The 25,278-nt window shown below is 39.6% G+C and overlaps 1 protein-coding gene across 3 annotated transcripts in view; it reads left to right on the top strand.

Annotated features, from left to right (window-relative positions):
• The window catches only part of LOC136857636 (ankyrin repeat, PH and SEC7 domain containing protein secG), a 109,745-nt gene that overhangs the window by 33,944 nt on the left and 50,523 nt on the right, over positions 1-25,278 (top strand). The window contains exons 4-6 of one of the 3 annotated variants that reach the window (XR_010858550.2): positions 4,186-4,512; positions 13,205-13,459; positions 18,971-19,630. Coding sequence is in view for 2 of the 3 variants with exons in the window: in XM_067136440.2 (XP_066992541.2) it covers positions 4,186-4,512; positions 13,205-13,459; positions 18,971-19,542 (1,154 nt within the window). In the remaining variant the exon portion in view is untranslated. Of the gene's footprint in view, positions 1-4,185; positions 4,513-13,204; positions 13,460-18,970; positions 24,283-25,278 lie in introns of those variants that run through there. The other 2 variants (XM_067136440.2, XM_068225260.1) reach the window with 2 other exon arrangements.

Raw genomic sequence — 25,278 nt, 5'->3', positions numbered from 1 at the left:
TCCACACTCAGATACATAGGTTAGGCATCAGGAAGGGCACCCGGCCGTAAAACAGGGTCAAATTCCCCATGTGCTACACAGTTCACTCCCACAACCCTACAGGGTGTGGGCAAAGCTGTAGAAAAATAATAAGAATATTATCCCTTCCATGCAATTTTAAGTAGCAGATCATTCTGGATATATTTTTGCTTATTATATTTCAGTTCCTTTCAGCAAACAATGCTATGGATTCTGTTGTATGGCACCTTGGCAAAATACTCCGACGTCTGTGACTTAATCTATTACAGAACTATTTAAAATAGTTTTACTTGAGTCCGCCTTGTCAATACACCTCATAATGAAAGAAAACTTTATTTTACCATACATGTTTCGGGAAGTCATCATTGATCCATTCCGTTCATCAGTGATGACTTCCCGAAACATGTATGGTAAAATATTTTCTTTCATTATAAGGTGTATTGACAAGGCGGACTCAAGTAAAACTATTTTAAATAGTTCTGTAATATATTCAGACAAGTCAATATGGATCAAACAATCATATTAACCTATCATGGTTAAGTTTATCAACAGTCTGTGACTTACACTTACCCGAAGATATAATCTGATATTTATCTCATACATATTAGATGAATTAATTGTCTGGCTCCTTGGCTGAATGGTCAGCGTAGTAACCTTTGGTTCAGAGCGCCCCAGGTTTGAGTCCTGGCCAGGTATTTTAACTGCATTCAGTTAATTTTTCTAGCTCAGGAGCTGTATGTGTGTGATATTCAGGTATCTTCATTTACATACAACACATCACACAACAAATGACCACAGAAACATGCAGTAATGAATACATCCTTCCACATAGCATTGGCATCAGGAAACACATCTGGCCATAAAATTGGACTTGATCCACATATAGTGCTAACCCCAAGTAGTTGGAAAGAGGTCACAAAGAAAAAGTAGGAGAAGAAGAAGAAGAACCTCTTTTCCATTCCCCATCCCTTACTTCCCAAGAAGCAAATTTCTTGTACTTGCTTTAAATTTTCAGTTGCCATTTTAATTACTAGAGTGTGAGTGCTGAGTATGCATTAATTTTTGCATTTGCGTGCTCTTGCATATAGATTCATCACTAATTGTTTATTCATTGCTTCATTTTTACAACAAAAATTATGGTTAGAACTCTTGTAAATATGGTATTATTTTTCAATATATTACTCATATGTGAGCATGTTTGCTACTGATGGATGAGCATTAGAAACAGATTATGTATTATCACCAGTGAAAACAGAGGTATTCATAAAGTCAAGAAAATAGTCGTAGCTCAGAATGCTTTCCAAAGCAAAATACCTTTCCAAGTTGCTGCTATGAATGGTGTGAAAGTATTGCTCACAGGGTTGGTTGGTTCGTACATTTCAGTGGATGTGGTAGACTGATACAGTGAAACCTTGTCAGCATGTCATTTGTAAGTTTTCTTGCTTAGCATGTCGTAAGTTCGAAGTCCCGATTCATGTTGTATTAAATCTAAATAAAAGTACCTCACTTATCGCATCACAAATTTTCGCTTTTACCACTTAGTTGAATTGAAATAATAACTTAATGTTATTATTTCAATCAAATATCATCAATACGGACCAAAAATGATATTTATTACGTGTAATTTACCACTTAGTACGATCACATTTTTCCTAGCCTTGAAAATATACTTTGTCATCCCTTGTGAAAGGAACATGATTTCCAACACAGATAAGAGCCCTCACCACAGGAGGCAGGTCGGGAAAACTTGCGTGAAAACAGGAAATGGCCCTAAATTCCTGAACTTTACACCTTCGGGGAGCAAGCCGGTAGCCTCGGGAAGGTTCACTTTTGCTTGCCGGTTTTCAGTGATATTGTCAAATAACCCAGTCAGCCTGTTTGTGTTTGTATTTTGCATTCCATTCAGAGTTAGAAATTAATTCTGTATTGAGTGATGCAATGAAGGGTAGCAAATATTTGTCACGTGATAGCCTACCTATGGATTAAGAACACAATTATGTGAAGGTAACTAGGCCTGGTGTGGTGTTTATTTGTCTTGTGGTAGCCCAATTATGAATACTGAAAAATTCGAGAAATTGCTAACTAATAAAGGCAAAATTAAAATCCAGGAAATGGACAGGCACCTGCATCTTTTACCGGTGGCATGTATGTCGAAACTTGCACCTTCGAGTTTTGACTGGAGTCGAAGCAAATCAGAGTGTTGTCACATTCAAGATGGTCGAGTTTAACCTCCAAATAATTTGTGGTCGAAGAGTGTAACCAGAAAACAAAGTTTAATATATTAATCCACTAGTCTGAAATACACTGCCGGAATAAAAGCATGCAACTTCTCAAGGACTATGTTCATTGGCTCCAGTGTATAATATGTACATACTGAGGGGTTGTTGTAATAGTGATTCATTTGTCATGGACATAGGCGATCAGATAGTGCCCAGGAGGCCTGTACGTGCACACTCTGTTTTGACTCTGCTGGTAGTAACTGTGCTGAGGTTAGAGGTGAACAGTGTTTGCAACATTCATTCCAGGGTACATCCATACCCCACCGATGAGTACATGCTCCTGTTGAACAACTGCAGCCATTTGAATGGGATCACATTGTGGGCCTGCAGGAAGCTGGATGGATGTATCAACGGATTACGGATTACTGCACATGTTGGGCACAGTGTATCGGTGATGTGTCACTGCTTTCAGCAGTGGTCTGTGGAACATTCCCACAGCTGTAGACCAGACTCCAGACTTGTCCATGAACTAGGCAATTGGGTAGTTTGTAACACGATCCCTGCCTGTGGATTACCATCCTTACTTCCTGCTATCTTGGGTGTGGGTCTGTGCCGGAGTACACAGGCACATGGACAAGTGTCAAATATACTTCGAAGCACATCCTAACATTGAGTTGCAAGAGCATTTTAAATTTGACAACAAGGAATCCACCCTAAGTAATAAGATTGTAATAATTTAACCAGTGCTTTTTCAAACACACTTTGGAGCAGAAGCATGACAGAGAGAGACTTAAGAAGACTTTTTACCTTTTAAATTAGAAGCTGAACAAATGTTTTAATAGTATTTTAGTTAAGAAAAAAATTTTAATTACACTTTTTAAGGATTCCTCCCCCATCCAATCCTCGCCCCTCCACTACCACCACCACCATCGTCCTCCCCCATTAGACCAAGTTGTAAGCTTTTTGTGAGAAGAGATCAAGGCTGTTATGAGAACAATATATGGTGTATACTTTCATCCTTTTGTACCTAATCATAAGTGAATGTAGCTGAAATATGTACTATGAATAATTTTATAAAATTGCCAAAGGCAAATAAAGGTATCGATTGGATGGTCAAACAGTTGTTTGATTCTTAGATCGGAAAAACATCAAGTGTTTACATATCCCTGTTGGGTAGTTTTTATTACCGTATTCAATAATACGTTTTCTTCCTTAACACGTTCTCTTTCCTTGTCCCTTGCAGAAGCGTCTTAACAAGGTTTTACTGTACATAATAGTAACTTCTGGCTTATAAGAAAAGCAACAGGAATCTACCTCACTCTTCATTTCCCTAAATTGCCTCTTTAGTGACCTTTTTTTCAATTGGTTTTTTGGGTCGCACCGACAGAGATAGGTCTTATGGTGATGATGAGATAGGAAAAGGCTAAGAGTGGGAAGGAAGCGGCCATGGCATTAATCAAGGTATAACTCCAGCATTTGCCCAGTATGAAGATGGGAAACCATGGAAAACCATCTTCAGGGCTTCTGACAGTTGGGTTCGAATCCACTATTTCCCGAATGCAAGCTCACAGCTGCGCACCCATAACCGCACAGCTTACTCGCCCAGTTTAGTGACTCCTGAGTCTCACAGATTACATCTGATTGAAGGAGGAAGGTGTGGCAGGGTTTTTTCTGTCTCTCTCTCTCTCTTTTTTTTTTTACTGTCTTCGTTGTTCGCAGTCAAACATTACAAATTTTTATATTCCCAAATGAATCACTTTTCCTTTAATAAGTTCTTATTTGAATCAAAATATTTGTTTTATGCAATATGCGGCTGTTCAGTGTGAGTTGTCATATCAAGGGTTTTATTTATCCCATTTTTAATTGTTTTCTTCTTCAAGGTTGGTAAACTTTAACCATCAAATTAGAAATTATGTATTCATTATTATCGTTGATGCTTACTTTTCAGGTTGTCGGATGGACGTGAGTGATACGGATAACTTCACTCCATTACATCTAGCAGCATCTCGCGACCATTACCATGTTGTACAATTGCTTTTGGATGCAGGAGTTGAAGTGAATCGCAAGACAAGTGACAAGACATCTGCTCTACATATTGCGGCATCGCGAGGCTTTGTTGATACCGTATGGGTCTTGATTGACCATGGTGCCTCAATAGACTCTCTCGATGCATCAGATCGTACTCCACTCATGCTGGCTGTTTCTCGTGGCCATGAAGATGTGGTTGCTCTCCTCATAAAACATGGAGCCAAGGTCAACATCGAAGAAATACATGGTGATGTACTCTCGTTATATTTAGTAAAAGCTGGTAGTTCAGTATGAACAATTGCATTTTTTCTGGGTTATTTAATTCCATTCAAGAAAGCTAAATTAATCAGCCTGTTGATACATTTCTTGTGAATGTATTCATTTAGTTCTCATGCATATTTCACCCTCTGTCAGGATCTATTTAGTGAAATTAGATCCATTTGATCTACCTAGGTATGTACAGGGTGTATGTAAATTATACCGACAAAAAAAAGTCAGGGATGTTCTTCAACTTATATAAAGATTAATGGTGCAGTCAGATTGGCAGGGGGAAAAAAAAACTTTTGAGAAATTGAGGATACATTGTTACTTCCGGGCGCGTGATTCATATTGACGAACTGGCCGTATTTGCTGTGCTAGAGCACAAACCACATTGCCTGCCGATCTGCTTCAGGGAATGATGGAAAAGTAGGGTGTATGATAGACGGAGACAGAGATAATGTTCGGTGCGAATACATAAGTTTCCCCTTCATTTAGTGCAGTTGCTTCCTGGCGCCAGTAGGCAGTATACAGGGTGTGCATAAATGATTGGAGTGGTTTCAAAAAATTCCTGTTTGTTTATTATTTGTTGTAACATTACAAAATTATATGGACAGACGAAAAAACTTACAAAGATTTTTTATGAGCCTACAAGTGCTCGATATGTGCTCCATGAGCGGATCTACACACATCACTTCTATAGTCAAGTTTGTCCCACACCTGACGTAGTATGTCGCTGCCAATTTGACCAAAGGCATTGATGATGCGCGCCCGCAGTTCTGTTTGATCAGCCTGTAATGGTGGCGTAAATACTGCACCTTTCACATAATCCCATACGAAGAAGTCACAAGGGGTGAGGTCAGGAGAGCGTGGAGGCCATGACATGTGAGCGTGATCTTCATTCCTGATACGACCAATCCATCTTTCTGGAAGTCTGCTCTTCAGAAAGTCACGAACATCAACATGGAAATGAGGTGTAGCACCATCCTGTTGGTAAATGAAGTTCATACTATCGGTCTCCAACTGTAGCATGAGCCAATTCTCCAGCATATCCAGGTAGATGTGCCCTGTAATGGATTTTTCAGTGAAGAAGAAGGTACCGTAAACTTTAAATTTCGAGATGGCACAGAAAACATTTTGCTTGTGAGAGTCACGAATGTGCTGCACACAGGTACGGGGATTTTCAGTCCCCTAAATTCGTACATTGCGCCTGTTAACTTTACCATTCAGAAAAAATGCTGCCTCATCACTGAAGACAAGGTTGTCACAAAATTCATCATCTTCCATACACTCCTGAAAACTTGTACAAAACTCAAAACGGTTCACTTTGACAGCTGGCAACAATGCTTGGAGCAGATGCAAACAGTAAGGGCGCATCTGCAATATTTTCCTTATGACCTTCCAAATGATCGAACGAGGCATGTTCATTTCCCTGCTCGCTCGGCGAGTTGACTTCCGCGGGCCACATTCAAACCGTGTCGCACACGCTCAACTGTTTCTTCAGGCACACTAGGCCGGCTTGTTGATTTTCCCGTGATTTTGAACTGTTTATACCATTGGCGAATGGAGTTGGCACTGGGTGGATCTTTCCAATACTTTGTTCTAAAGTTTCGTCGCATGGTTGTCGTAGATTGGCTGAAATGTAATTCCAGAACAGCATGCGCTTTTATACTGTTAGTCGCCATCTTTGCAACTGTTGGAGTAGAGGACACATCCTGTTTGCCGGTTGTTGCAACTGTTGCGCTCTCACTGGTGTTGGGGGAAGCACAATATATGGAGGGCTATTTAAACAAAACAAAACAAAATTTTGAGGGATACTTGCCTTACCACATCAAACACCATCGCCATATCTCTAATAATATGGCTAGAAATAATTGACAAAACCGCTCAAATCATTTGTGTGCGCCCTGTACAGTTTGTTCTGTCCATGTTGGCTACTAAGTTTGCTGTATAAATTGGTGAGAATGGTTCTGTTTCAGTACATCAACAAAGAAATGACTGATGCACACCTAGCTTGTGGTGCAACAAATGGCAACAGAAGAGAAGCCACACTTATTTATGGCATCCGGCACCCTAATCGCCGCTAACCTCATAATTCAACCTTCGTGTCCATTGGCAGCCGACTGAGTGAAGGAGGGTGGAAGAAAATCGTCATGTGACAGTAGTGCACACATTTCAGCACCGGTTTATTGTTGATATTTGGGCCAGCATCATTGGTGAATGGAGTTGGCACTGGGTGGATCTTTCCAATACTTTGTTCTAAAGTTTCATCACATGGTTGTCGCAGATTGGCTGAAATGTAATGCTTGGGCCATACATCTTTCCCCCTCATCTGAATGGTGAGGAATGCTACCATTTCTTAGTAGAATCACTGCCTGGATTACTGGAAGATGTTCCTTTGGGTATTCGGCAGCGAATGTGGCTGTGTCATAGTGGCGTTCCACCGCATTTGACTTGCCGTGTCATGCAGCACTTAAATGACCATTATCCAGAGAGATGGGTAGGCTGTGGTGGGCCACTTAACCCCTTAACTGGGTTTGATGCCTAAAGGCGTCAACAGCTGTCGCACGAGTATTGGGTTTGTTGCCTTTAGGCGTTCTTGTAATTCTAAATGTGTTCTTACGTTGTGTTAGCCGCCTATAGGCGTCTGGCTATTCTTAATCACTTCTGCCATCTACTATCGTAATTTAAAACTAATTCCATTCATATTAGATGTGATTATTGCTGTCCTATTCATTTTTATCCGGTCTCACACCAGTCAGATAGTTCGCGCCTAGGTGGCAGTCCGACAGCTATCTCGTGTTGCCTCGTGCTGTCCACGCCAAATTCTTCGTAAAGCATTTATTTGTGTAATATGTACAATGAAATTACTAAATTTGTGAGTTGTTGTTACGATGCAGTTGTTCTGCGAACTCCATTGTCCATGTTCTGATAACTTTTTGTAAGTTGGTCTGTGTATGGTGGTAAACCATTCCGTGTGACGTGAACATGGCTTGGTTAGAAAAGACGTTGAATTATATCAGTGACGATGAAGTAGTGGAACATTTAAGATACTGACACTGACGGTGAGAAAATAATAAGTTCAAGCCTACACTGAGTATAGAGTACAGCAAAGGAATGGGAGGAGTTGATTTGTCTGACCAGTGCGTTGCCAGTTACTCTGTGGCACAGAGGAGACTAAAGAAGTACTACATGAAAATGTTCCGGCACTTATTGGACATTGCTGTTTTCATTCCATTTGTTCTCTTCCAAAAGAAAGGTAGGACTGATTCTCAACTGAGTTTTTATCTCAATCTGGTATCAAAACTGACAGGAGTATTGTGATTCAACAGTGAAAACAAAACGTCCAGGGAGAACTTCTAGAGATCCAGTTCAACGACTAACCGCACGTCACTTCATATCTGAGAACCCGCCAACCAGAAGTAGGATTCACTCAAGAAAACATTGTGTTGTGTGCCTGTCAAACCAGAGGCGGCGGGAAAATGTCTACTGCTGTGAGGAATGTGACGTGGCACTTTGTGCTTGCCTGTGCTTCCGTATTTACCGCACTGTGCGCAATATCTGAATGACCTATGAACCAGAAAGTATGTATAACCTGTTGATGCATATCTGAAAACTTGAAAAATGTCATCATAATAACGAAAGGAACACTTTTTATATTCACTTTTGCATGAACACACTGTGTATACATGTGTATATATATATGTATATTCATGGGTTTACAAGAAAAACCGTAATAATATAATGCTATTGAATTTCTACTATATCACTAATAATTTAAATAAATCAAGTAAAATATATTTTTTTGAGTATTTACATCTGCCACACGCTACCATACCCATTTCAAAAGTGCCTGTTGCACTGAATAATTACCCATTGGCTGGTTGACGTTATGAAACTATACCCCAGTTAAGGGGTTAAGTGGCCTCCATGCTCGTCCGATTTAACTTCCATGGACCTTTCTTGTTTCGTGAAGATCGAAGTAGAGAAGGTGGAATATTGATTGGGTGTATTGTTTCTTTCGTTCAGTATTTCACTCCTTTTACAGTGTTGTGAGTAACGGAATGCGTGATCATGTGTCGGCAGCAGTCCATCTTCGCAGATGTTAAATAATAAAGAACGTCAACAAATGAAAGATGAAATGATTGGGTTGAAACCACTTATAAGAAATAAATTTACAATACTTCGATCTTTATGAAATAAGGAAAGTCCATGGAAGTTAAATCGGACGAGCGTGGAGGCCTCTTAAGTGGTCCACCACGGCCTGCCCGTCTCTCTGGATAATGGTCATTTAAGTGCTGCGTGACACGGCAAGTCAATATATCAAGTAAATAATATTTCATCAGTCTTGGGACCAGTTTCAGCCACTTAGTGGGCAACTTCAGCCAAATAAAAATTGACAGATTATGTGGTATTCAAAACATATGTATACCAGACAAAGGCAATGTTGCAGGAATAAAACATTAAATTATATATAATGACAAAAATTATGGTTATGATCTTCTTATCATAACATGTCTTTAAGTTGACTTAGGACCTCAGGCAAAGAAGTAAATCTGGAAATGATAGCCACAATTAGGAATGGATAAACATAGAGAAAAAATATTTATGAGACTCACCTCTATAGTGAAACGTACAGTATATCTGTCTCAGGCAAGCCATGTAAACAAAGGAATGGATAGGGAACAAGCACTGACTTGTTGTAGGAAGCAGGCAATGTAAACAAAGGAGTAGATAGGGAGAGGAGGGGAGGAGGTAAAGAAGGGAAGGGAAGGGGGAGGGAGGGGAGAAGGGGTGTCTAAGGTGGGACTGAAGGATGTGGAAAGAAAGATTGCTGCTGAGAAGGGAATTTTTAAAAGAAAGAATTATTTTTATCTGAGACATGATTACTAAAGATAGGAATTAAAAGGTCAAATAAAATGTTTGTTTTCTCTGAAATTTCATTTAGATTGAAGTTAGGATTGAAAAACTGTTCCAGGTGGATAAAACAATTTTCCGTAATATTGAGCGGGGGGAGGCTTTTTTGTATAACTTTGAGAATGTTCATGTCTTGGTTGATATTAGTGAACTTGTGGTTAGTATCACCCATGTGTTGTCCCATGGCCGAAAATCTGTTATATTTCAGGGCGCTAACATGCTATAAGTATCTTGTATGGAAGCGCCTACCTGTTTGACCAACATAAGATGTGTTACAATTATTACAATTATACATACTGTATAAACCACCGCACACAGTGTGCATTTTCTTGGAGACGAATAAACCATTGTATGAGTGACAAATGAACACTATGCAGCATCTTCCATGGAATGCACACTGGAAATGAACTTGCAATAACCTCACAATACACACGTAATGACTCCATACTGCCTTCATAGTTTGCTCCGTAAAAGACACAGTAATGACTCCACAATCAAGGTTCTTCAACACTACTAACTCTGTAATGGATAACGAATAAAAGCTCTCATCACACGTGCGTACACATATATATAGGCTTGCTCCACGTAGCTGTAGAGTCTTCAAAAGTCCGCTGGTAGCAGCGCACTAACTGACACATCTTCAAGTGTCTCTCAGCCAACACAGCCTCATTCAAAGTCGGATTTTCGGATTGGTTATTGAGCGACTGATACAAAAGTTCTAGTGTTCATCCACATTGATGAATTACCTACCATTTTCAGCCTATACTTTCCAGCTGTACCCCTGGTTTTCAGGACACTTGTTGCAACACCTTCAACCAACTTCAACCATTTTTATCAATATAGACACTTTCCCATGTTGCACAATCTTCACTGCTAGACCATTTGTACAGACTCCTACCCAAATTGAAAGTTATACAAATATAAGGGTAGCCTCCATGACTCAGGCAGCAGCGCGCAGGCCTCTCACCACTGGATACCGTGGTTCAAATCCCGGTCACTCCATGTGAGATTTGTGCTGGACAAAGCGGAGGCAGGACAGGTTTTTCTCCGGGTACTCCGGTTTTCCCTGTCATCTTTCATTCCAGCAACAATCTCCATTAACATTTCATTTCATCTGTCAGTCATTTATCATTGCCCCAGAGGAGTGCGACAGGCTTCGGCAGCCGGGACATTTCCTATCTTCGCCGCTAGATGGGGGCTTCATTTCATTCCTGACCCGGTCAGATGACTGGAAACAGGCTGTGGATTTTCATTTTCACAAAGATAAGAATATACATGTTCAGTATTCCCTAATTACAAATCCTTCTTATAATACTGTTCTTACATCTTAATTTAACAAACTCGCATGATATTCACTGCTTTCATATTACAAATATTTTACAAAAATTTCTTAACCTAAAATCAGGAAATCGTTTACAAACATTTCCTAACCTGAAATCAGAGATCGTACTTTTGTACAGTTACAGGGTGCATTCCTTGACTGACAAGTGTGTCTTAATTACTGTGTGTTCTTATTCTTATACAGTGCGTGCAATTACAGATGAAATGGCGCAGTTGGATTGATGGAGAAAACTTTTCTTTTCCAGAAAATGAGGTTACTTTGTTTCTTCTGGGCATGCAATTCAAATTGACAGACCCGTCGTATTTGCTGTGCTAGAGTGCAAATCGCTGCCCGCCACTGTGCTTCAGGCAGGAGAGGAGAAGTGTGTGTTTTTTTTTTTTTTTTTTTTCCCTGTATAATTTAGATGCACTCTGTAGTCATAGTAGAGGTCACTAATCAGTGATAATATATTGATTTGATCCATGTGATTCTACCTGGATGACTTACCGATTTAAGAATTTGTGAAAGCTTAGAACTAAAATATAAACATAAATTAATGACAGATAAACGAATCAAGCATAGCGAATTAAAAATGTAAAAGTAGGTATCTAAGACATCAAAGTGGCTGTCATCATTAAATTAACTTTCTTCAGCATGCCCCGCTTATTTCTGGGGTCACTGGAACTACCCAGGCTCATTTTAGTTCTGGCTGGGGTGTTTAAGACTGGTTGCTCTTCCTGACGCCACATGATTCTTGAGATGAAGATCTTGACTGAGGATTGACTAGGATTCGAACCTTGATGTTCTGGGTGGAAAGCCAGTAGCTAGGCCACTGAGCTAATCACAATCCCCAATGTGGCTATCATTATTGAAGGTAGAAACTCTTTGCTGTTTCACCTTCCTAGTTAATAAAACCAAGTTGATTGACGTAAAATTATATTAATAATGTATATGCAAAAATATATTTGTGACAAGAACATGAAAGGCAAAGACATGACAGTATGTAATGAAAATGTATGTTGTATGTATGTATGTATGTATGTATGTATGTATGTATGTATGTATGTATGTATCACTGGCGTATGCTGAGATTATGGCATGGGCTACCACTAGACTTAGGTTACCTGTTTTCGATGGTTGGTTTAGTGAACGTGAAGCCTTAAGCGGTTTGAGCTGCAGCCAGTAGCCAACGGAGAAGCCTGCTGTGTTGTCAAGGTTGCTAAGCTGCTTCACAAGCTGACCTCTCCTACTGCCAAAGCTCAACCCCTGATCAGTGGAGATGGTAGCCTAAGGTTTAGCAAATGAAAGTCCGGCTTTGTGGCTAAATGGACAGAATGCTTGCCTTTGCTCCAGTAGCCCTGGTTCAGTTTTCAGAATCAACCCCCTCATACTGTTAACTCCCCTGGCTTGGAGACTGGGTGTTTATGACGTATTCGCCATTCATTTTATCCCGATTAGGTCAACACCAAGCCTATACAAATGTCATGCCCCATTAATAATAATAATAATAATAATAATAATAATAATAATAATAATAATAATAATAATAATAATAATCAATAAAAATGTTGAATTTTACAGCAGTCATATCCATCGTTCACAGGTTAATTAGCTTCCTCGGGAGATCAGTGGTGGTGTCGATTCCAACCAACAAAAGAAAACACTAAACCTGAAAGATGGCATTTCATTTTAGCAGATCTACCAATAAAAATAAAACTATATTGCTCCTATAACAGCAGCCCTGCAGTCTCTTCCTACAAGAATATAGAAGTAAACGGGAGTGAAATACCCACACTCTCTTATCTATATCATTAAGTCAGAAGTATGAGGTGAGGAATTATATACGTTGAGTAACGCATGGCTGATAGTTAGTCGTGACGATCTGACAGACCGAAGCCTAGCACACCTATCCTCCGCCGGTCCCTGCTCCTAACCGATATACAGCAGCAAGCCGCGTGTGGCAAGAGCCTGGGCTGCAATATCATACTCCGATGCCTTGCTCTAAGAAATATGTGCGACGTTTCTTTTCACTGCTTTCAAGTTTTGTAAATGGAACAATGTTGCAGATGCTTACATTATAATGTGCTTGAGACTTCCATCATTATCAGTTGAGGTGTGGGCTTCACTGATAGCCTTGGTAGCCCTCAGTATACGCCACTGGTATGTATGTATGTATGTAGGGTGTGCTGTGATTTCAATCTTGGTCAATACATGCAAGATCTTTGAAATGAAATTTGCATTCTTATGGTCAGGATTCCCCGCAAAACTGGAGGTTCCGTGGCTATGAACATAATATCAGCTGTTACGTAAAAGCTTGTTTTATGTATATACAGTATGCACTATATGTGTGTAATGATAGATATAGATAGATAAATTTGAAATCTGTAAAATTGTAAGCTGGTATTCATTTGACAATTTTGACTGAAGTCTTTCTGTACTACAGGATATACCCCATTATGTGAAGCTGTGTGGCAGAAGCTGGTTCCCCTTGTACAGTTACTGTTGGATGCTGGTGCCAAGATAACACAGTCCCATTATTTGCTTCACTATGCTGTTATGCACCGTCACATTGAAATGGCACGCTTGTTAATTCAAGCTGGATCTATTGTGAATTTACGTGATGACAACGGAGACACTCCTCTTATAGTTGCAGCTCGCACTGGTGTTTGTGAACTTGCCAAGCTCTTACTGGAAAATGGTAGGTTAAATATGAGATGATGAGGATCATATCAGGATTCTGGTATCTTTCCTTTTTACATTTGTTTGGAATTGCAGATTTTCTCTTGGAATAGATATAGTTTACAATCATATGTTGGCAATGCTCTGAGTTGCGAGGAATTATGATATTAATTTTTAGCCCATAGATGAACGGTCAGCATAGTTTCCTTCAGTTCAGAGGATTCTGGGTTCAATTCATGGTCGTGCTGGGGATTAACCTCACCCAAATAATCCTCCGGCTTAGAACTGGGATTTTTTTTTGCAATTGGCTTTACGTCGCACCGACACAGATAGGTCTTATAGCGATGGTGGGACTGCAAAGGGTTAGGAGTGGGAAGGAAGCAGCCATGGCCTTAAATAAGGTACAGCCCCAGCATTTGCCTCGTGTGAAAATGGGAAACCGCAGAAAACCATCTTCAGGGCTGCTGACAGTAGGGTTCGAACCCACCATCTCCCGGATGCAAGCTCACAGCTGCGTGCCCCTAACCACGTGGCCAACTCACCTGGTATGTGTTTGTTTTATTACACTCCACTTCATATACATACGGCATATCACACTACCAACCACCACAAATACATGCAATAGAGAATACGTCCCTTCACATAGATTGGCGTCGTGGAGGGCATCCGGCCGTAAAACATAAAACTACATGTAGTGCTGACCCTTATAGGAAACATTCCTGCCTCTTACTCAGATTTCAATCCTGGATGGATTTAAGAGAGAAACGAGAGAAATTGTGAGAACTGCAGAGGAATTACCCTGACTCCACGTGTAATGGAAGTGTTTGAAAGAATTCTAAAAAAGGGGGGGATTAAGGCCACTGGTGGAACCCAACTGGAAGAGGAACAACATGGATTAGGAGTGGAAGATTAACAGTGGACCTGGTATTTGCAAAGCAACAGGTGTGGAAAAATACTGGGGATACAACAAAGATCAAATTCTGACCTTTAAACAGTATTCCCAGAGATAGCATTTGGTTGGCTATGGAGAAGACTAAGGTTCCTCATATAAATTGGTCCAAATATTAAGAGATATTGTAATGGTTATAGTGTCCGCCATGCCAACTTGCTATGGGCCCGCCTCGTCACCGTATTCGTTCCACCCCCTTACTTCAGCCGCGCCAATCACGTGTAGCACTTTAGTGCTAGGCCAGCCACTCTCGCCTCTGCCCGCGGTCCCGCAGCAGAGGACTACGGAAACGACTGGAAGATTAATCTGGAGTCTTCTATCTCGCGAGTTTCCTGGATACATCTAGCATCCGGACTGTTGTGAAAGGCCCAGAGCGGGTATATAAGGAGAGGAGTAACTTGGAGAGTGAGTCAGTCAGTGAGAAACGGAATTAGTGAGTAAGAGTGAGTGAGAGCGAAATTGAGTTCGCTGGAGCGCAGTCAGTGATGGCCTGGGAGAGTGCAGCCTGATGGAGTGTCTGCCTGTTGGAGCCGAGGACTCGTTCCTGTTCCCCTGACGTCGTGTGTGTGTGAGTCCCTTGTGGCCGGCTGCTAGAGGAGAACCTTGGGTATTCTGGAGTGGCGAAGAAGGGTACACTGGGTGACGACGTGTGTAGACTGCGAACGGGGTTTGACAGATTGAGTGAACAGTGGATACTATCCCGACCTGCTAGACTGACGTGTAGGCTGTGGACCGTGACAGCGCCAGCAAGTGTGACTGAGTGTAGTGTAGATAATCGATGTGTGTCTCTCTCTCTCTCTCTCTCTCTCTCTCTCTCTCAAATAGGTTGCTACCAGGTTCTGTACTCATTTATTTACTTATTGGAAAATTATTGAACATTTCCCTTGGTATGTTATTCCAATCCCTGACTCCCCTTCCTATAAACGAATATTTGCCCCAATTTGTCCTCTTGAATTCCAACTTTACCTTCATATTGTGATCTTTCCTACTTTTAAAGACACCATCCAAACTTATTCATCTACTGATGTCCTCCCACGCCATCTCTCCGCTGACAGCTCGGAACATACCACTTAATCAAGCAGCTCGTCTCCTTTCTCCCAAATCTTCCCAGCAACATTTTTGTAACGCTACTCTTTTGTCGGAAATCACCCAGAACAAATCAAGCTGCTTTTCTTTGGATTTTTTCCAGTTCTTGAATCAAGTAATCCTGGTGAGGGTCCCATACACTGGAACCATACTCTAGTTGGGGTCTTACCAGAGACTTATATGCCGTCTCCTTTACATCCTTACTACAACCCCTAAATACCCTTATAACCATGTGCAGAGATCTGTACCCTTTATTAACAATCATATTTATGTGATTACCCCAATGAAGGTCTTTTCTTATAATTAACACCTAGGTACTTACAATGATCCCCAAAAGGAACTTTCACCCCATCAACACAGTAATTAAAACTGAGAGCACTTTTCCTATTTGTGAAACTCACAACCTGACTTTTAACCCCGTGTACCATCATACCATTGCCCACCGTCCATCTCACAACACTATCGAGGTCACCCTGCAGCCTCTCACAATCTTGTAACTTGTTTATTATTCTGTACAGAATAACATCATCTGCAAACAGCCTTATCTCTGATTCTACTTCTTTACACATATCATTGATATATATATATATAAGAAAACATAAAGGTCCAGTAATACTGCCTTGAGGAATTCCCCTCTTAATTTTTACAGCGACAGATCTTTGCCTACACTCTAATTCTCTGAGTTCTATTTTCTAGAAATATAGCCACCCATTCAGTCACTCTTTTTTCAAGTCCAATTGCACTAATTTTTGCCAGTAGTCTTCCATGATCTACCCTATCAAATGCCTTAGATAGGTCAATTGCAATACAGTCCATTTGGCCTCCTGAATCCAGGATATCTGCTATATCTTGCTGAAATCCTACAAGCTGAGATTTAGTCGAATATCCTTTCGTAAGCCCTAACTGCTTTCTGTCAAACCAGTTATTAATTTCGCAAACATGTCTAATATAATCAGAAAGAATGCTTTCCCAAAGCTTACATACAATGCATGTCAAACTGACTGGCCTGTAATTTTCAGCTTTATGTCTATCACCCTTTCCTTTATACACAGGGGCTACTATAGCAACTCTCCATTCATTTGGTATAGCTCCTTCAACCAAACAATAATCAAATAAGTATTTCAGATATTGTACTATCTCCCAACCTATCGCCTTTAGTATATCCCCAGAAATCTTATCAATTCAAGCTGCTTTTCTAGTTTTCAACTTTTGTATCTTACTGTAAATGTCATTGTTATCATAGATAAATTTTAATACTTCTTTAGTATTACTCACATCCCCTATCTGGACATCATCCTTGTAACCAACAATCTTTACATACTGCTGACTGAATACTTCTGCCTTTTGAAGATCCTCGCATACACACTCCCCTTGCTCATTAATGATTCCTGGAATGTCCTTCTTTGAACCTGTTTCTGCCTTAAAGTACCTATACATACCCTTCCACTTTTCACTAAAATTTGTATGACCACCAAGTATGCTTGCCATCATGTTATGCTTAGCCGACTTCTTTGCTAGATTCAATTTCCTAGTAAGTTCCTTCAATTTCTCCTTGCTTCCATAACCATTTCTAACTATTTCTTTCCAGTCTGCACCTCCTTCTTAGTCTCTTTACTTCTCTGTTATAATATAGTGGATCCTTACCATTCCTTACCACCTTTAAAGGAACAAACCTATTTTCACATTCCGCAACAATTGCTTTAAACCCATCCCAGAGTCTGTTTACATTTTTATTTACCATTTTCCAGCGATCATAGTTACTTTTTAAAAACTCCCTCATGCCTGTTTTATCAGCCATATGGTTCTGCCTAATAGTCCTAATTTTAATACCTTCCTTTCTTTCACATTTATTTTTAACTACGACAAAAACAGCTTCGTGATCACTAATACCATCTATTACTTCGGTTTCTCTATAGAGCTCATCTGGTTTTATCAGCACCACATCCAAAATATTCTTCCCTCTAGTTGGTTCCATCACTTTCTGAATCAGCTGCCCTTCCCATATTAACTTATTTGCCATTTGTTGGTCATGCTTCCTGTCGTTCACATTACCTTCCCAATTGACATTTGGTAAATTGAGGTCACCTGCTACTATCACATTCCTTTCCAAATCATTTCCAACATAGCTGATTATCTTATCAAATAATTCTGAATCAGCGTCAGTGCTACCCTTTCCCGGTCTGTACACTCCAAAGACATCAAGTTGCCTATTATCTTTAGAGATGAGCCTTACACCCAGAATTTCATGTTTTTCATCCTTAACTTTTTCGTAGCTTACAAATTCTTCTTTCACCAGAATGAATACTCCCCCTCCTACCATTCCTATCCTATCTCTACGATACACCCTCCAGTTCCGTGAGAATATTTCTGTATCCATTATATCATTTCTCAGCCATGATTCAACTCTTATTACAATATCTGGTAAGTATATATCTATTAATACTCTTCACCTAGGATAAATTATTGTGTGCTTGTGTAATTTACACAACCTCATTTTCAAATGTATTTATTTGGCAAGTGTATCGTACGTCGCCTTCGTGTATCATGTTTCCCACTCACTACAGCATCAAGTGTTCGAGAGAGGCAAGCACATGCTAGCAACTGCGTTAATCGGGACAAAAGATTGAGTTTCTTGTTCGCGCGCTGTTTACGTCGTTTCTGTGCGTAGTTTCGTTGGCGTTGTAGGCCACGTGATTTTTCTTGCGGTTCTATGCTTTTCCCCCTGTCAAAGTCATATGTTAATAATGTACAAAACATATTGATCCATTTTGTATGTGGTAGTTTTGCGTATTTTAGTGCATTTGTGTTCTTTCTTAGTTCATAATTTGAATGAGTTGAATGTATTTCAGAGAGCTGTGTCGGTGACAGTTTATGGTCTTTTTCTCTTCATGTTATGGCCACAAAACATTACAGAGAGATACCTATAAAGTTGAATTTCCGTTCGTGTTGTAGTATAATAAAGGAAACTATTATACATTTTGTTCCGTGTTTGTTACGTTTTCTTGTAACCAGTTTTATGTTTTTTTAGTTTTTAAATTTTAGATTTTTAATTTAATGGTCAATTCGCCTTGCAACTGTAGGCCTTTTTTCATCAAGACCGTGGCGCATTATGTTGTTGTTTATTGAGTCATCAGTCCGTAGACTGGTTTGATGCAGCCCTCCATGCCACCCTATCCTGTGCTAACCTTTCCATTTTATCAAAAATTAATTATGGTAACCCTAGTACCAGCTTCGATCAAAACACATACACTTCGTAACAGGTGTAGTCTAGGTGTACTGGTACTTTTGCCCATACTGCAGTCTGTATATTTCTCTAGCCTTAATTGTATTCTATTTTTAGTAGAAATTTTTCTGAGTGATTTAATGTGTGGTAAAAAAGAGAAATTAGGAACATTTTGTATAAAATATTTGATACTTAGTATGTTGTAATGTGATACACATTAATGGATTACAGAGAATGCAACAAATATATAGTTTTTTTTTGTTTGTTTTTAGGTGCCTCAGTAAATTATCCTAACTCGTTGACTGGAAGTGTGCCATTACATGAAGCAACTGAATATATTCGTCAGTCACAGTATGGGACATTTGAATTGATGTTTAATATGTTCCGTTCGTATGGTGCTCTGTTGAATGTTCGGACCTGCACGGGTGGTGATACTCCTTTGTTCCGTGCAATTCTCTTGGAACGAGATAAAGCAGCTGCATTGCTCATTAGACATGGAACTGATGTGAATATGTGTGATGTTGAATCATGTGTTGTAGATAATCTTACACTAGCAAGAAAGAGGAAGAACTTTCCCCTTGTCCGTATGATAGTTTATGCTGGATTTGATTTACAAAACTACACGAACGATGTTAAGCCAGTAGCTGATACATCCTTGCTCAATACAGACACTATGAAAGGATGGTTAACCTATATGAAATATAATCCTATGAGGCTGACAGACTTGTGCAGGATTCTTATTAGGAAAAAGATGGGTGAAAAGGTTTATGAGAAAGTCTCCCAATCTTATTTGCCATATACTCTGAAAAGGTTCTTACTTCTAGAAGATATTGAAACAGTTTAAATCTTTGCATGAATGATCAAGAGGCTCCTATCAGTTTTATATGCACACTCCAGTATTTGCTTCTTTTTGCATCAGTAGAGGATATAAGGTACACCAACTACATAATTTGAACATATGAATTTTTGTCTCTTCTTCAGATATACCATCACTGATATTGCTCTGTGATTTCAGTGATCTTTTATATCTTAGTCATAACAAATGTTTTGGCTGGAAAGAAACAATACAGTATTTCTCCAGAATAACATAGTGGTTAAGAACTGGTCATTGTGAGCCCAAAATTCAGAATTTAGTTTGGTTCGAAGGCGTTTTAAGAAATTGATATTCGATAGGCATTAAGAGAGTGTTCTTAAATATCATAGACTCTCTAACGAAATGCATGCCATTTTGTCAATTCCACTTAGGAATACAAAGTGCGAGATGATTGTTAGCACATTTACAAAAATAAAAGCACAGTTTAGATCAGTGCTTTCTGAGAAAGGAAAAACTTCCAACCTTAAAATTCATTGTCAAATGCTTTGAGAGAGAAAAAAAAAAAAAGTTCAGAGTTTCTAAGGAAAGCTAAGTCAGATGATGTTTTGAACAACAATCTTCAGCAATAGCAATGTTCAAGAAGTTGAAGGATGAGGAGCCATGTGTTCTAAAGTGCAAATATGTGCAGTATTTTAGTACGTACAACTCAATAAGGAAAACAGAGATATAACAGAGTAATATAGTGTGTTAAATACGTCATCACTGATGCATAATAACACGCCGTTATATATGTTTAACAATGTTTATAAATTTCCTAATTTTTTTACTTTTGAAAGTTGACACATCTAAAGATTGTATTTACCGGTGGTTTACCAGTCCCTTGCGATTTAGTTTTATGCATCCTGCCGCTTTTACAACAATTCTGAAATACATCGGTCCCTCTCCCTAAACCGGTCTAATATAATGAGATATGTGTTTACGCACTAGAAGACAGCAGGAATCGTGCTGCCACTACTAATTCATTATGGGTACCTCGAATTAACCCGTAAAATGAGCACAGATACGAAGAACACATACCTTACAATGAGGTGCACACACAGACCAGTAGCAGGTATTGTATAGGCTGGAAACTGCACACTGCATGTCGAGACTCGCAATAGCTCACTTGGCAGAGGCGCGGTGGGACAGATCTCAAAGGTTCAAATCCCACACAAGTATTTTTTATTTTGCCGCCAATTGCCTGGGATGTGTTAAAGTTGCATAGCCTACATGATAGTTTCCACAGACTGATTTGTTTATTTGGACCTTAATGGGCTGTATGTATAGTGGCCTAGGGTATTGAGCTGGTTTGGACGAGGATGAGGTGGTGATGGTCCGTGGCTAGGACACGGGCAACCAGTTAGTTACGTCATACATGTTCAAAGCTTAATAGACCACAGGTAGATCAAATTTTGTCTTATTGGAATGATAATAACATGCTATGGCAGGTAGGTATGTAGCTGCGCAAACTCCCCTCCTTCGAGCCAAATCACAACACAAAGCTTATTTACTGCCTTGTGATGTATTCCAGTAATGAGTATATGGATTGTGGATATGTTACTCATCTATTATGGAGAAACTAGACAGAATGCATGCCAGGCACAACACTTGTATCAAGAACACTGTCCGGATAGATGACAATCGACAGGCTTGATATTTCATAGTGTGGAAAGATGTCTGCGGGCTACTGTGTCCCTGGGAAGGACATGGCCTGTTTGAGATCATCCCGAGATATCTGCTCACAATGAAGAGGGTGTGTTGGATGCTGTCCGGCATAACTCTCACACTAGCACATGGGCCATTGCACAGGAGATGAACATCAGCCGGGCATCTGTTATGCGGATATTGCATACCCAGCGGTTTCACCCTTGCCATATGCACTTACGCCAGGAGATGGTTATGATTTCAAAGCATAGGTGGTGTTCTGTCAATGGACCCTACAGCATGTGCACACTGATCCTGCCTTTTTAGCGACTATCTTATTTTCAGATGAAGCACGGTTCCACAGCAATGGAACCGTTAATCGACATAATATGGATTACTGGGGTGTGGATAATCCTCATTGGGTATGACAGGCAGCTTTTCAGGTACAGTGGGATGTGAACATACGGTGTGGCATCGTGCGTGATCACCTCATTGGTCTCCATTTCTTTGAGGAATCTCTGACGGGAGAATGCTGTCTGCGGTTTCTCCAAAATGACCTACCACCATTTTTGGAATATGTGCCACTCCTTGACCACTGCATGATGTGGTTTGAACATCACTGAGCTCCACCGCTTGCAGCGGTGGTCGTCCGGAACCACCTCCATGCGATATATCCTTATAAATCGATAGGAAGGGGAGGCCTGTCCCCTGGCCCGTCAGATTACTCGATCTTATGCCCCTAGATTTTTTCTGTGGGACCATATAAAACAACTGGTGTACGCACAGGAGCTGAGCATTCCTGGTCACCTTAGACAGCTCATCACTGAGGCATTCCGATCCGTTCGACCAAAGGTGTTGCAACGTGCCAGACGGTCCTTACAACATCGCGTGCAGCCCTGTATCGACTACAGAGGTCGTCAGTTCGAACAGGTGCTCTGTTAAAAGACCTACATAACTGAAATCCTGTCACATGTTTTCTAGCTCTTCCAACCCTGCTCCATACTATATGCCACCATACCAATGGCCCTTTTCAGGGCCAAATAAACAAATAAAACAGATCAGTCTGTGGAAGCTATCAAGTATGCAACCTTGCCACATCCCAGTCAATTCGCTGTAAAAAGAGAAAAAAACACTTGCATGGGATTCGAAACTTCGAGCTATCACAACTCCCACCGCGGCCCTGCCAAGTGAGCCACTGTGAGGCTTGACATGCAGTGCGCAGTTTTCAGTCTATACAATCTCTGTTCTTGGTCTGTGTGTGCACTTCCTGTTGTAATATACATATTCTTCATATCTGTGCTAGTTTTACGGGTTCATTCAGGATACTCACAATGAATAAATAGTGGCGCTCACGATTCCTGCTTGTTTTTAGCCCATAAACGCACATCTCGTTATATTACCACGGTTTAGGGAGAGGGACCAATATATTTCAGTATTATTGTAGTAAATGTGCCAGGATGCATAAAACTAAATCACAGGGGGCTGTTGAACCATCCGGTATATCATCATCATCATCATCATCACTAAACTATTCTGACTTCATTACTCTCTTTCGATAATGATGATGATGATGCTAATCAATATATTAAAATGTTTACTAAAAACTGCTTTGTCCACTCCCTCCGTCCGTTCTACTGGACCAATTTACTTCATGTTAGTTTTATTCTCTCCGGAATTACCTACCAGTGAATCATCAGGCATTCATAGGTCTCTAAGTTCAGTCAACTACTAACTGCATAAAGTTGATAATTTTGACTTACTCGCATTTACTGTCTCATTTCATTTTATTCTGAGGAAAAAATATCACCTACATTTCAAATTGACATACGTTATGCCTCGAAGCTGTTTTCTAAGCATTTTGAGAATTCTTTAAAAAATAAGTTTCACCACAAGCACGAAATATGCAGGTCCCTCCACATACATAAAATAATTGGGTAATTACGCTGAGGACTAATGTGTAGATCAGGGGTTTCCAACCTATGGCCCCCTGCAAAAACTCAATATTACAGCTATGACATGTTTGTTGCACTTGAGAAAAAAATTGCATTTTACTATTTTTAACTACATTGTATAGAAAATACAATATTCAACGAAATGCACAGGATTATTTCTTTAAACCTGCAACCAGACGGCACATGGTGCTGTTACACAATAATTTTCTCAAATCAGCTGTCATAGGCAGGTGGCTGTGTAGTTTCATGTAGTTGCTTATATGATCCAGTGGGCAGTTAATTAGAAACTCTGGGGCCGATGACCTAGATGTTAAACCCCTTTAAACAGCATGCTTCATCTTAGAAACTCTGGAATACCATCTGTGACTCCTGTTTCCTTACACTAAGCTTAATCTGATGGGTAAGGTGTGTTTGCTTCAGTTGTGAGTGGTTGAGTAAAATACTTGAAAATGTAAAAAGTGACAGCAATAAGAACTTTTGTGTAGTCCCTTTTAATGTGGCTCTCTCCCTCTTCTTGTCTAGCCAATGAACACCCCCTGACAAGAAGGATTGGAGACCCCTGATGTAGGTAGCGATTTTTATTTTATTTCTGTAGGTTAATAATGACATATTGATACAGAATTGTTAAATTCAAATGAACATTACTTTTGCTGTGCAATTAGTACAATAAAAGTAGGCAATTGTGGCCATTTGGTTGAACGAGACAGAAAGTGAAAAAAGAGACTGAATTATGCCTTGACAGGGATATACTGAATTTCAATTATGGTCTACTCTGTCTTGTATGATACAGATTCAGGATCAGCGTGTTGAGCTTTTAAGAATGCAGATATGGAATTTGCTATATTATCAGGTAACCCTGTCTGTTCATGGAATAGATCTATAATAAAATTCTTTAGAGACCAAAAATATCTAATTGCGAAATATAAAATTTTGAATGATCATATATATAAAACTTTCTTTATTATACTGACAGTAACAAAAGTTCATACTTCTAAAGTTTACCACATAGTTGTAGTGAAATACAAGATACCCTTTTGAATTGAAATTATATTCATGTATCACTGTTAATTTGTTCCTTACTTTATGGGTATTCTAGATATATTATTATTATTATTATTATTATTATTATTATTATTATTATTATTATTATTATTATTATTATTATTATTATTATTATTATTAAAGCGTCTTTATTGTGGCGAAGTTAGGGCTCCCGGCCCTTTCTTACACTTTACCACTTCATGTATATACAATGTAATTTTTACATAAAATTTAAACATATGAAATTTTTACAACCTAAAGTATAACTAAAGCAACTAAAGTATCACTAACTAAACTAAGGTGAGTAAAGTATAACTAAATTATATACAGGAACACATTGCAATAAACAACCATATTCACTCTCATTCATGCATCCCATTCACACTCAAGAAAGACTGGAAGTGCTTAAAAGATGACGCTGGCAAAGGATTTTAAATTTTGTATTAGATTTAGCTTCTCTGATGTCATTGGGGAGTTCATTCCACCAGCTCGTGGCGGTGATCGTGAACAATCTGTTGTAGGTTGCGGTTCGATGCACAGGAATTTCTAGCGTACAGCCTGACCGGGTATTGAACAGGTGGAGGGAACTAAGGTAGCGAAATCTGGTGGATAGGTAAGGAGGAGTGTTTCAGAAAGCACTTGATACACCAAAGTAGTTGCATGGAGTCTACGTCTGCCATTCAGTCGTAACCAAGATAATTGTGTATAGAATGGGGATACATGGGCGTATGGTTGTATGTCGAATGCATACCTGATGCATGCATTTTGGGCACGTTGCAGTCTCATGCATTGCTCGTTATTGATATCAATAAAAACTGTATCACAGTATTCGAGAATTGGAAACAAGAGTGATTGAATGAGCTTTATTTTCAATGACCAAGGAAATATATTTTTAAACCGCTTCAGAGGATGCAGGCTTTGATATACCTTTTGGCACACTTTCGTCACATGTTGCGACCAGTTCAATGTTTCGCTTATAGCCACACCAAGATTCATAACTGTTTCACAAAAAGGAATAATGGTATTGTTTAGTGCTACAGGAGGAATTTCGTATTGTTTTAAGACGTGTACGTTTTTCGAAGTACCAATG

The sequence above is a fragment of the Anabrus simplex genome, chromosome 1 (genome assembly GCF_040414725.1).
Source record: "Anabrus simplex isolate iqAnaSimp1 chromosome 1, ASM4041472v1, whole genome shotgun sequence".
In the NCBI taxonomy this organism is placed as follows: Eukaryota; Metazoa; Arthropoda; class Insecta; order Orthoptera; family Tettigoniidae; genus Anabrus; species Anabrus simplex.
The sequence above is the reverse complement of the archived record's forward strand: the minus strand, read 5'-3'. Positions and strand labels throughout refer to the sequence as shown.